This window comes from Fringilla coelebs (genome assembly GCF_963513975.1).
Source record: "Fringilla coelebs genome assembly, chromosome: 30".
In the NCBI taxonomy this organism is placed as follows: Eukaryota; Metazoa; Chordata; class Aves; order Passeriformes; family Fringillidae; genus Fringilla; species Fringilla coelebs.
Window position 1 is genome coordinate 2,386,296 of NC_140056.1, and position 12,761 is coordinate 2,399,056.

The window sequence follows — 12,761 nt, forward strand, 5'->3', positions numbered from 1 at the left end:
TGGATGTGGGCGGGGCATGCTGGATGTGGGCAGGGTATGCTGGATGTGGGCGGGGCGTGCTGGATGTGGGCGGGGCATGCTGCTTGTGGGCGGGGCAGGCTGGATGTAGGCGGGGCAGGCTGGATGTAGGCGGGGCAGGCTGGATGTGGGCGGGGTATGCTGGATGTAGGCGGGGCATGCTGGATGTGGGCGGGACATGCTGGATGTGGCGGGACATGCTGGATGTGGGCGGGGCATGCTGGATGTGGGCGGGACATGCTGGATGTGGGCGGGACATGCTGGATGTGGGCGGGGCATGCTGGATGTGGGCGGGGCATGCTGGATGTGGGCGGGGCCGGGGCGGGCTGGGCGCGCACCCCCCTCCCCCCGTGCGCCCCCTCCCCGCTTTGGGGGGGTCCCTGCGTGTCCCCCCCGTGACCTGCCGCCCCCCAGGTGAACCTGACGGCCTCGCTGGGGGACGCTGGCGGTGGCGGCCGAGGTGGAGGGCGTGGCGCTGCGGGGGGAGGGGGCAGCCGCACCTGTCCTTGGCCGCCGCCCCACCTGGACCACCTGAACCGGCAGCTGCAGTTCGTCACCTACACCAACACCCAGTTCCACCCCGACACCGCCGACATCGGTGCGTACGGGGGGGCTCCTCCCGGCACCCCCCGACCCCCGGGACGCGGCTCACCCGTGGGAACTCCAGCGCCCCCGGGACCCCCAGCGACCCCCGGACACCCCCGAGCCCCCCCTGGATGCCCAGGTCCCCCCGGGATCCCCAACACCTACAGGGACACTCGGGGTACCCCCAACACCTACAGGGACACTCGGGGTACCCCAAACACCTACGGGGACACTCGGGGGATCCCTGCGACACTCGGGCTACCCCCGATGCCCCCGTCGTTCCCGATGCCCCCGTCGTTCCCGGTGTCCCCCGTGACCCCCGTCCCCGGCAATCCCCGCCTCCCCCCGGCCCCCGGTGTCCCCCCGTGCCCCTCGCCCCCCGTGCCCCCGGTGCCCCCCGTGCCCCCCCAGCCCCCCTCGCCCCCTGTGCCCCCCGTACCCCCCGTGCCCCCCGTGCCCCTCGCCCCCCTCGCCCCCCGTGCCCCCCGTGCCCCCCGTGCCCCCCGCCCCTCGCCCCCAGCCCCCCCTCGCCCTGCAGTGCAGTTCTCCACCGACGGCCACTCCGCCGCCTTCGCCATCCGCATCCGGCACCCGCCCACGCCCCGCCTGTACGGCCCGGGCAGCGCCGGCGACAGCGACGGCGACAGCGACAGCGACAGCGGCGGGGACGGGGGTGAGCGCGGGGCTGCGCCCCGGTACCGGCCTGCCCTGCCCCCAGCGCTGCCAGTGCTCGCGGGGCTCCCTCCCAGTGCTCCCAGTGCCCCCAGTGCGAGAATCCCAGTGCCCCCAGTGCTCCCAGTGCTCCCAGTGCCCCCAGTGCGAGAATCCCAGTGCCCCCAGTGCTCCCAGTGCTCCCAGTGCCCCCAGTGCGAGAATCCCAGTGCCCCCAGTGCTCCCAGTGCCAGAATCCCAGTGCCCCCAGTGCTCCCAGTGCCAGAATCCCAGTGCCCCCAGTGCTCCCAGTGCTCCCAGTGCCCCCAGTGCCCCCAGTGCTCCCAGTGCTCTCAGTGCCCCCAGTGCTCCCAGTGCTCCCAGTGCCCCCAGTGCCCCCAGTGCTCCCAGTGCTCCCAGTGTCCCCAGTGCTCCCAGTGCCCCCAGTGCTCCCAGTGCCCCCAGTGCCCCCAGTGTCCCCAGTGCCCTCAGTGCCCCCAGTGCTCCCCAGTGTCTCCAGTGCTCCCAGTGTCCCCAGTGCCCCCAGTGCTCCCAGTGCCCCCAGTGCTCCCACTGTCCCCAGTGCCCCCAGTGCTCCCAGTGCCCCCAGTGCCATAATCCCAGTGTCCCCAGTGCCCCCAGTGCCCCCAGTGCCCCCAGTGTCCCCATCCCCCACTGCTCGGGACAGTCCCAGTGCTCTCCGTGGGGCTGTTCAGCGCTCCCGGTGCCCCCAGTGCCAGAATCCCAGTGCTCCCAACGCAGATTTCCAGTGCCCCCAGTGCCCCCAGTGCCCCCAGTGCGCCCAGTGCACCCAGTTCAGACTCCCAGCACTCCCAGAGCTCCCAGTTCAGACTCCCAGCACTCCCAGTTCAGCTCCCAGTTCAGACTCCCAGCACTCCCAGTTCAGCTCTCAGCACTCCCAGCACTCCCAATTCAGCTCTCAGCACTCCCAGCGCTCCCAGCCCCACCTAGTTCAGCTCCCAGCACTCCCAGTACTCCCAGTTCAGACTCCCAGTGCTCCCAGTTCAGCTCCCAGCCTCCCCAGTTCAGCTCCCAGTTCAGGCTCCCAGCCCCTCCAGCCCCCACAGTTCAGGTTCCCAGTTCAGGTTCCCAGCCCCCACAGGCCCCCCAGTTCAGGCTCCCAGCCCCCCCCAGTTCAGGTTCCCAGCCCCTCCCAGTCCCTCCAGTTTAGGCTCCCAACCCCCCAGTTTGGGTTCCCAGCCCCCCCAGTTTGGGTTCCCAGCCCCCCCCAGTCTGGGTTCCCAGCCCCCCCAGCCCCCCCAGTCTGGGTCCCCAGCCCCCCCCAGTTTGGGCTCCCAGCCCCCCCAGTTCAGCCCCCCCAGCACCCCCAGTTTGGGTTCCCAGCCCCCCCAGCCCCCCCAGTTTGGTTTCCCAGCCCCCCCAGTTCAGGTTCCCAGCCCCCCCCCCCAGCCCCCCCAGTTTGGGTTCCCAGCCCCCCCAGTTCAGGTTCCCAGCCCCCCCCCCCAGCCCCCCCAGTTTGGGTTCCCAGCACCCCCAGTTCAGGTTCCCAGCCCCACCAGTTTGGGTTCCCAGCCCCCCCACCCCCCCCATTTCAGGCTCCCAGTCCCCCCAGTTCAGCCCCACCAGCCCCCCCAGTTTGGGTTCCCAGCCCCCCCAGTTTGGGTTCCCACGCCCCCAGTTCGGTTTCCCATCCCCCCCCCAGTTCAGTCCCCCCAGTTCAGCCCCCCAGTTCAGCCCCCCCATCCCCCCAGTTCAGCCCCCCATCCCCCCAGTTCAGCCCCCCATCCCCCCAGTTCAGCCCCCCATCCCCCCCCAGCCCAGCCCCCCACCCCCCCAGCCCCCCGCCCCTCCCCCCAGGGTACAACATCTCGGCGCTGGTGACCGTGGCCACCAAGACCTTCCTGCGCTATGACAAACTGCGCGGCCTCATCGCCAGCATCCGCCGCTTCTACCCCTCTGTCACCATCGTGGTGGCCGACGACAGCCAGCGCCCCGAGCCGCTGGCGGGGCCACACCTGGAGCACTACCTCATGCCCTTCGGCAAGGTGCGACAGGGACAGGGGAGGGGACAGGGGAGGGGACAGGGGATGGGACAGGGCAGGGGACAGGGGACAGGGGACAGGGGAGGGGACAGGGGAGAGGGGACAGGGGACAGGGGACAGGGGACAGGGGACAGGGGACAGGGGAGGGGACAGGGGAGAGGGGACAGGGCAGGGTACAGGGGACAGGGCAGGGGACACGGGACAGGGGACAGGGGACAGGGACCCCAGACAGGGGACAGGACAGGGGATGGGACACGGCAGGGGACAGGGCAGGGGACAGGGGAGGGGACACGGCAGGGGACAGGGGAGGGGACACGGCAGGGGACAGGGACCCCAGACAGGGGACAGGGCAGGGGACAGGGGACAGGGGACAGGGGACAGGGGACAGGGGACAGGGGACAGGGGAGGGGACACGGCAGGGGACAGGGGACAGGGGAGGGGACAGGGGACAGGGGACAGGGGAGGGGACAGGGGACAGGGGACAGGGCAGGGGACAGGGGACAGGGGAGGGGACACGGCAGGGGACAGGGGACAGGGGACACGGCAGGGGACAGGGGACAGGGGAGGGGACACGGCAGGGGACAGGGCAGGGGACAGGGACCCCAGACAGGGGACAGGGCAGGGGACAGGGCAGGGGACAGGGCAGGGGACAAGGGACACGGCAGGGGACAGGGGATGGGACAGGGCAGGGGACAGGGGACAGGGGACAGGGGACAGGGCAGGGGACAGGGCAGGGGACAGGGGACAGGGGAGGGGACAGGGGAGGGGACATGGCAGGGGACACAGCAGGGGACAGGGACCCCAGACAGGGGACACAGCAGGGGACAGGGACACAGACAGGGGACACTGGAGGGTGGCAGGGCTGTGGGGACCCCAGGGACACGGGATGGTGACAGAGACCCAGACAGGGGACAGAGGAGGGTGGCAGGGACACAGACAGGGGACAGAGGACAGTGGCAAGGACCCCCCAAGGGACACGGAAGAGTGGCAGAGCTGTGTGAGGCACGGGATGGTGGCAGGGACCCCAGACAGGGGACACAGGAGGGTGGCAGGGCTGTGGGGACCCCAGGGACACGGGATGGTGGCAGGGACCCCCTCAGGGGACATGGGAGGGTGGCAGGGACCCAGACAGGGGACACGAGAGGGTGGCAGAGCCGTGTGGGGACACAGGAGGGTGGCAGGGCTGTGGGGACCCCAGACATGGGACATGGGGGGCTGGCAGGGACCCCCACAGGGGACATGGGAGGGTGGCAAGGACCCACTCAGGGGACAGGGGATGGTGACAGGGTCCCAGACAGGGGACAGGGGATGGTGGCAGGGTCCCAGACAGGGGACAGGGGATGGTGGCAGGGTCCCCAGACAGGGGACAGGGGATGGTGACAGGGTCCCCAGACAGGTGACAGGGAGGCTGGCAGAGCCACGGGGCTGCGGGACACGGGAGGGGCTGGCAGGAGCTGAGGTCCCCAAATGAGGGGACACGGAGCTCTGGGATGGCAGAGAGGGGACACCGGGTCCTGGTGGGGCAGGGCTGGCAGGGCAGGGGTCCCTGGGCGTGGGGACAGTGGGGAGGGGGACATGGGAGCCCTGTCAGAGCAGGGAGGGGACACAGGAGGGGCCGACAAAGTGACAGAACCCGGGGGGCTCGGGGGGGGTTGGCAGAGCTTGAGGGGCACGGGGGGACCCCGGGGATGGGGACACGGGGGGACCCCGGGGATGGGGACACGGGGGGACCCCGGGGAAAGGGACACGGGGGGACCCCGGGGATGGGGACACGGGGGGATCCCAGGGAAAGGGACACGGGGGGACCCCGGGGATGGGGACACGGGGGGATCCTGGGAAAGGGACACGGGGGGATCCTGGGGAAGGGACACGGGGGGACCCCGGGGATGGGGACACGGGGGATCCTGGGGAAGGGGACACAGGGGATCCTGGGGAAGGGGACACGGGGGGATCCCAGGGAAAGGGACAAGGGGGGATCCCAGGGAAGGGGACACGGGGGGACCCTGGGGATGGGGACACGGGGGGATCCTGGGGATGGGGACACGGGGGATCCCGGGGATGGGGACACGGGGGGATCCCGGGGAAAGGGACACGGGGGTCTGTCAGGGCTGTGATCCCCAGGAAGGGGACACAGGGGGATCCCCGGGGTTGGGGACACGAGGGTCTGTCGGGGCTCTGGTCCCCAGGGAGGGGAACCGGGGGATCTGTCGGGGGTCTGTCGGGGCTCTGTCGGGGGGTCTGTCGGGGCTCTGTCGGGGGGTCTGTCGGGGTCTGTCGGGGGTCTGTCGGGGCTCTGTCGGAGTCTGTCGGGGGTCTGTCGGGGCTCTGTCGGGGGGTCTGTCGGGGCTCTGTCGGGGGCTCTGTCGGGGGGTCTGTCGGGGGGTCTGTCGGGACTCTGTCGGGGGTCTGTCGGGGGGTCTGTCGGGGCTCTGTCGGGGCTCTGTCGGGGGTCTGTCGGGGGTCTGTCGGGGTCTGTTGGGGGGTCTGTCGGGGGTCTGTCGGGGGGTCTGTCGGGGGGTCTGTCGGGCTCTGTCGGGGCTCTGTCGGGGCTCTGTCGGGGTCTGTCGGGACACCGCGGGCACGGCGGGAGCGGGGCCGTGCCCGAGGCTCCGCGCTGTCCCCAGGGCTGGTTCGCCGGGAGGAACCTGGCGGTGTCGCAGGTGACCACCAAGTACGTGCTGTGGGTGGACGATGACTTCATCTTCACGGCCCGCACGCGGCTCGAGAAGCTGGTGGACGTGCTGGAGAGAACCAGCCTGGACCTGGTGCGGGCACGGGGGCACGGGGGGCACCGGGGGTGCAGGGGGCATCGGGGGCACCGGGGGGCACCGGGGGCATTGGGGGCACCGGGGGTGCAGGGGGCACGGGGGGTGCAGGGGGCACCGGGGGGCACCGGGGGCACGGGGGGCACGGGGGGTGCAGGGGGCACCGGGAGCACCGGGGGGTGCAGGGGGCACCGGGGGGCACGGGATGGTGCAGGGGGCACGGGGGGATGCAGGGGGCACCGGGGGGCACCGGGAGCCGTGGGGGTCTGCAGGGGGCACAGGGGGCACGGAGGACGGGGGGTACCACAGACAGGTCCTTGTGGTCTGGGGTGAGGGGGGGGTCCTGGTTTCTGTGCCCGGGTAGGGGGTCCCGGTGCCCGGGTGGGGGCTCAGGGGGTCCCGGTACCTGGGTGGGTGGTCCCGGTGCCCGGGTGGGGGCTCAGAGTGTCCCGGTGCCCGGGTGGGGGGTCCCGGTGCCCGGGTGGGGGCTCAGAGTGTCCCGGTGCCCGGGTGGGTGGTCCCGGTGCCCGAGTGGGGGCTCAGGGGGTCCCGGTACCTGGGTGGGTGGTCCCGGTGCCCGGGTGGGGGCTCAGAGTGTCCCGGTGCCCGGGTGGGTGGTCCCGGTGCCCGGGTGGGGGCTCAGGGGGTCCCGGTGCCCGGGTGGGGGCTCAGGGGGTCCCGGTGCCCGGGTGGGTGGTCCCGGTGCCCGGGTGGGGGCTCAGGGGGTCCCGGTGCCCGGGTGCTGGCACAGCCCCATCCCATCCCTGCCCCCCGGTGGGCTGGGGCTGTCCCGGGTGTCCCGGGCGGTGCGGGGGTCCCTGGGGGTCCCGGGCTCTTCCGGGGGTCCCGGGAGCTCTCTGGGTGTCCCGGGCGGTCCCGGCCAATCCCGGCGGTCCCGGGCGCTCCCGGCAGTCCCGGTCAATCCCGGTGGTCCCGGGCGGTCCCGGCGTTCCCGGGCGGTCCCGGGCGGTCCCGGTGCTCCCGGTGCCCCCTGCCCACGGCGGCGCCGTGCCCGCAGGTGGGCGGCGCGGTGCGGGAGATCACCGGCTACACCACCACGTACCGGCAGCGGCTGAGCGTGCGCGGCGGCGGCGCGGGCGGGGACTGCCTGCGGACCCGGCCCGGCTTCCACCACCGCCTCGCCGGCTTCCCCGCCTGCGTGGTCACCGACGGCGTGGTCAACTTCTTCCTGGCCCGCACCGACAAGGTGCGCCAGGTGGGCTTCGACCCCCGCCTGCGCCGCGTGGCGCACCTCGGTGAGCACCGGGGGGGAGGGGAGGGGGGGCTGGGGGCGGCCGAGGGGGCTGGGGGGGGTGGGGGGGCTGGGGGGTCAGTCTGAGGGGTCCTGGGGGTGTCCGAGGGGGCTGGGGGGTCTGTGTGAGGGGTCCTGGGGGTGTCCGAGGGGGCTGGGGGTCTGTGTGAGGGGGTCCCGGAGAGGTCCTGGGGGTGCCCGAGGGGTCTGGGGGGTCAGTCTGAGGGGTCCTGGGGGCGTCCGAGGGGGCTGGGGGGGCTGGGGGTCTGTGTGAGGGGGTCCCGGAGGGGTCCTGAGGGGTCTGGGGGGTCAGTTTAAGGGGTCCCAGAGGGGTCCTGAGGGTGCACGAGGGGTCTCGGGGGTCAGTCTGAGGGGGTCTCGGGGGGGTCCTGGGGGTGTTCGAGGGGTCTGGGGGTTCAGTTTAAGGGGTCCCAGAGGGGTCCTGGGGGTGCCCGAGGGGTTTGGGGGTTCAGTTTAAGGGGTCCCAGAGGGGTCCTGGGGGTGCCCGAGGGGTCTGGGGGTCAGTCTGAGGGGGTCCCGCAGGGGTCCTGAAGGTGCCCGAGGGGTCTGTGGGGTTAGTCTGAGGGGTCCTGGGGGTGTCCGAGGGGGCTGGGGGGTTTGGGGGGTCAGTTTAAGGGGTCCCAGAGGGGTCCTGGGGGTGTCCGAGGGGGCTGGGGGTCGCTGGGGGTCAGTATGAGGGGGTCCTGGAGGGGTCCTGGGGGGTCTGGGGTGGTCAGTCCAAGGGGTCCCAGAGGTGGAGGGTCCTGGGGGTGCCCGAGGGGTCTCGGGGGTCAGTCTGAGGGGTCCTGGAGGGGTCCTGAGGGGTCTGGGGGGTCAGTCTGAGGGGGTCTCGGAGGGGTCCTGGGGGTGTTCGAGGGGTCTGGGGGGTCAGTTTAAGGGGTCCCAGAGGGATCCTGGGGGTGCCCGAGGGGGCTGGGGGGGCTGGGGGTCAGTCTGAGGGGGTCCGGAGGGGTCCTGAGGGGGCTGGGGGGGCTGGGGGGCAGTGTGAGGGATCCTGGGGGTGTCCGAGGGGGCTGGGGGGGCTGGGGGTCAGTCTGAGGGGGTCCCAGAGGGGTCCTGAGGGGTCTGGGGGGTCAGTCTGAGGGGTCCCAGAGGGGTCCTGAAGGTGCCCGAGGGGGCTGGGGGGGCTGGGGGTCTGTGTGAGGGGGCTGGGGGGGCTGGGGGTCAGTATGAGGGGGTCCCGGAGGGGTCCTGAGGGTGCCCGAGGGGTCTGGGGGCTCAGTCTAAGGGGTCCTGGAGGAGGGTCCTGGGGCTGCCCTGGTCCCGAGGGGTCTGTGGGGTCAGTTTAAGGGGTCCCAGAGAGGTCCTGGGGGTGCCTGGGGGGGTTTGGGGGATCTGGGGGCTCAGTTCAAGGGGTCCCAGAGGTGGAGGGTCCTGGGGGTGCCCGAGGGGTCTGGGGGTCAGTCTGAGGGGGTCCCGCAGGGGTCCTGAGGGTGCCCGAGGGGTCTGTGGGGTTAGTCTGAGGGGTCCTGGGGGTGTCCGAGGGGGCTGGGGGGTTTGGGGGGTCAGTTTAAGGGGTCCCAGAGGGGTCCTGAGGGTGTCCGAGGGGGCTGGGGGTCGCTGGGGGTCAGTCTGAGGGGGTCCTGAGGGTGTCTGAGGGGTCTGGGGGCTCAGTTTAAGGGGTCCTGGGGGTGCCCGAGGGGGCTGGGGAGGCTGGGGGTCTGTGTGAGGGGGTCCTGGAGGGGTCCTGGGGGGTCTGGGGGGGTCAGTCTGAGGGGTCCTGGGGGTGTCCGAGGGGTCTGGGTGGGGTGGGGGTCTGTCTGAGGGGGTCCCGGACGGGTCCTGGAGGGTCTCGGGGATCAGTCTGAGGGGTCCTGGGGGTGTCCGAGGGGGCTGGGGGATTTGGGGGTTCAGTTTAAGGGGTCCCAGAGGGGTCCTGGGGGTGTCCGAGGGGTCTGGGGGTTCAGTTTAAGGGGTCCTGGGGGTGCCCGAGGGGGCTGGGGGGGCTGGGGGTCTGTGTAAGGGGATCCCGGAGGGGTCCTGAGGGGTCTGGGGGGTCAGTCTGAGGGGTCCTGGGGGTGTCTGAGGGGGCTGGGGGTCAGTTTAAGGGGGTCCCAGAGGGGTCCTGAAAGTGCCCGAGGGGGCTGGGGGGGCTGGGGGTCAGTCTAAGGGGTCCCAGAGGGGTCCTGAGGGGGCTGGGGGGGTCTGTGGGGTCAGTCTAACGGGTCCCAGAGGGGTCCTGGGGGTGCCCGAGGGGTCTCGGGGGTCAGTCTGAGGGGGTCCTGGAGGAGGGTCCTGCGGCTGCCCTGGTCCCGAGGGGTCTCGGGGGTCAGTCTAAGGGGTCCCAGAGGTGGAGGGTCCTGGGGGTGCCCGAGGGGTCTGGGGGGTTTGGGGGCTCAGTCTAAGGGGTCCCAGAGGAGTCCTGGGGGTGCCCGAGGGGTCTGGGGGGTTTGGGGGGTCAGTCTAAGGGGTCCCAGAGGTGGAGGGTCCTGGGGTGCCCAAGGGGTCTGTGGGGTCAGTCTAAGGGGTCCCGGAAGGGTCCTGGGGGTGCCCGAGGGGTCTGGGGGGTTTGGGGGGTCAGTCCAAGGGGTCCCAGAGGGATTCTGGGGGCTCCTGGGGTCCTGAGGGTCTGGGGGCTCGGTCTAAGGGGGTCCTGGAGGAGGGGTCCTGAGGGGTCCTGAGGGGTCTGGGGGTGCCCGAGGGGTCTGGGGGTCAGTCTAAGGCTGGTCCTGGGGGTGCCCGAGGGGTCTGGAGGGTTCGGGGGGTCTGGGGCTCAGTCTAAGGGGGTCCCAGAGGGGTCCTGGGGGTGCCTGAGGGGTCTGGGGGTTCAGTGTAAGGGGTCCCAGAGGAGGGTCCTGGGGGTTCCCAGGGTCTTGAGGGGTCTGGGGGATGGGAGGATCCCGGGGGTGAGGGGGGGACGAGAGTCTGGGGGTCCCCAGGTCACCCTGGGGGAGGGTCCCGGGGGTCCTGAGTGGGATGTAGAATCCTGGGGACCCCGGGGGGAGGGAAGGAAGGACTGGGAGGGTCTGGGGGCGTCCCGGGGGGGGGCAGGGAGGGCTTGGAGAGGGGCTGGGGAGCCTCACGGGATGGGGGGGCTCGGGGCCCGAGGCTGGGGGTCCCGAGGAGGGGGAGCAGGAGGGGCCTGGGGTGGTTTGGGGTCCCAAAAAGGGGGTGGGGGGCTGGGGGGAGCTGCAGGGAGCCCCAAGAGGGCACAGGGAGCACCTGGGGGTCCCCAGGAACGGGAGGGGGGGTCCTGGGGGGGCTTGGGGGGCTAGGAGGGGACAGGGGTCTCAAGGGGGGGGGGCAGGGGGGGTCAGGGAGGTCCTGGGGGGGTCAGGAGGGGAGTCCTGGGGTGGGGGGGGGGGGGCTGGAATTCCTCCGGAGAGAATTTGGGGAGAGCCCTGGGGCAGCAGCGGGGGGGGAGGGGGTGTCGGGGTACCCCCAAATTCGGGGGGTCAGAGATGAGGAGGGACAGTGGGGGTCCCCCACAATGGGATCAGGGATAAGGGGGGATCCCGGGGTCAGAAGGTCAGAGATAAGGGGGATGCTGGGGTCCCCCCCAGTGGGGTCAGCGATAAGGGGGTGCTGGGGTGAGAGATAAGGGGGGATCCCAGGGTCAGAAGGTCAGAGATAAGGGGATGCTGGGGTCTCCCACAATTTGGGGGTCAGAGCTAAGGGGGATGCTGGGGTCCCCCCCCGATGGGGTCAGAGATAAGGGGGTGCTGGGGTCAGAGATAAGGGGGATGCTGGGGTCCCCCCAGTGGGGTCAGAGCTAAGGGGGATGCTGGGGTCCCCCCCAATGGAGTCAGAGATAAGGGGGGTGCTGGGGTCAGAGATAAGGGGGGTCTCTGTGGTCCCCCCAGTGGGGTCAGAGCTAAGGGGGGATCCCGGGTCAGAAGGTCAGAGATAAGGGGGGTGCTGGGGTCTCCATCAATTTGGGGGTCAGAGCTAAGGGGGATGCTGGGGTCAGAGATAAGGGGGTCTCTGGGGTCCCCCCAGTGGGGTCAGAAGGTCAGAGATAAGGGGGTGCTGGGGTCTCCATCAATTTGGGGGATCAGTGATAATGGGGGTGCTGGGGTCAGAGATAAGGGGGGTCTCTGGGGTCAGAGCTAAGGGGGTCTCTGGGGTCAGAGATAAGGGGGGTCTCTGGGGTCAGAGCTAAGGGGGTCTCTGGGGTCAGAGATAAGGGGGGTCTCTGGGGTCAGAGCTAAGGGGGGTCTCTGTGGTCCTCCCGGTGGGGTCAGAGCTGAGGGGGTCAGAGCTGCCATCCCCCCCCCCCCCCCCCCGTGCCCCACAGTCAGGCTGGGGCACCCCAGGGCCCCTCTGATCCCATTTCGGGGGTCCCCCCCGTGCCCCCCAGAGTTCTTCATCGACGGCCTGGGGGTGCTGCACGTGGGCTCGTGCGAGGACGTGGTCGTGGACCACGCGTCCAAGCTGGCGCTGCCGTGGCGGCGCTCGGAGGGCGAGCGGCAGTACAACCGGTACCGGTACCCGGCGGCCCGCGACGACAGCGTGCGCCTCAAGCAGCGCCTCTTCTTCTTCAAGAACCGCTTCAAGTGCATGGCCGGCGACTAGCGGGGCCACCGCGGGGCCACCGCGGCGCCACCGGGCAGGGCCACCGGGCAGGGCCACCGGGCAGGGCCACCGCGGGTCACCCGCCCCGCCGCGGGGACGCCGGCGCTGCGGCGGTGCCACCCCGGGGCACCCCACCCGCGAGGTGACACCGGGCCGCCACCCGCGGGGTGTCACCGGTGAGGGGACGCGCCGAGGACGTCGCTGGCGGGGCCGCTGAGCGCCGCCACCGCCGGCGCTGCCGTGGTGTCACCGCCGGGGGTGGCGCGGAGGTGGCACCGGGCCACCACCCCCGGGGGGGGACGGGACACGCCAAGGACATCGCTGACAGGGCTGGTGACCCCCCCGCCACCAGCGCGGGCCACGTCCGGGGTCACCGCTGAGGGCAGGGCCACCCCTGCGGTGTCCCCAGGGCCACCGAGCCCAACGGGCCACCCCTGCGGTGTCCCCAGAGCCACAGCCGCGGGCCACCGGCCACAGTCCCAGTGCCACCGACCCCAGGGCCACCAGCCCTGGGGCACCCCTGGGGTGGCTCTGTCCCCTTTGGGCCACCCCACGGGCCACCACCCCCCCCTCCCCGGGGTGCCCACAGGGCCACCGCTGTGACACAGGGGTGGCAGCTCCAGGGCCACTGCCACTACGGGCCACCTCAAGGGTCACCCCCCGTGCGCCACCCCCTGTGGGACACCCCCAGGACCTCCCCTGCCCCGTGGCCGCCCCCAGGGTCACCCCCAGGGCCACTGCCATGGCCACCACGCAGTGCCACACGCCGGGTCCCCGTTGTCCCCCGCCCCCCCGCGATGTTTTTAGCTCTTTTGTACTTTGGGGGGGGGGGGGGGGTGGTGGCGGGGTCGCACCGGGTCCCCTCCCCCCCCCCCCGTGGTCCCCACTCCGTTTTCTACCGCCCGGCCCCTCCCCCCGCTGCCGCCAGGA

The 12,761-nt window shown here is 72.1% G+C and overlaps 2 protein-coding genes across 2 annotated transcripts in view; one reads left to right on the forward strand and one right to left on the reverse strand.

Annotated features, from left to right (window-relative positions):
• The window catches only part of OS9 (OS9 endoplasmic reticulum lectin), a gene marked incomplete at its 5' end in the record, with an annotated part of 7,054 nt that extends 6,777 nt beyond the window's left edge, over window positions 1-277 (reverse strand). Inside the window, one exon of the mRNA XM_084223485.1 lies at window positions 197-277. Within this exon, the coding sequence (XP_084079611.1) occupies window positions 197-277 (81 nt within the window). The remainder of the gene's footprint in view (window positions 1-196) is intronic.
• A 38-nt stretch (window positions 278-315) lies between these two features.
• On the forward strand, window positions 316-12,761 carry B4GALNT1 (beta-1,4-N-acetyl-galactosaminyltransferase 1; the record flags this gene model as incomplete). The annotated part of the gene is given in 10 exon segments (XM_084223488.1): window positions 316-324; window positions 433-453; window positions 455-514; window positions 516-536; window positions 538-616; window positions 1,142-1,276; window positions 3,094-3,281; window positions 5,903-6,043; window positions 7,062-7,299; window positions 11,617-12,761. Coding segments are annotated over 10 exon segments (1,107 nt in total). The 3' UTR covers window positions 11,832-12,761.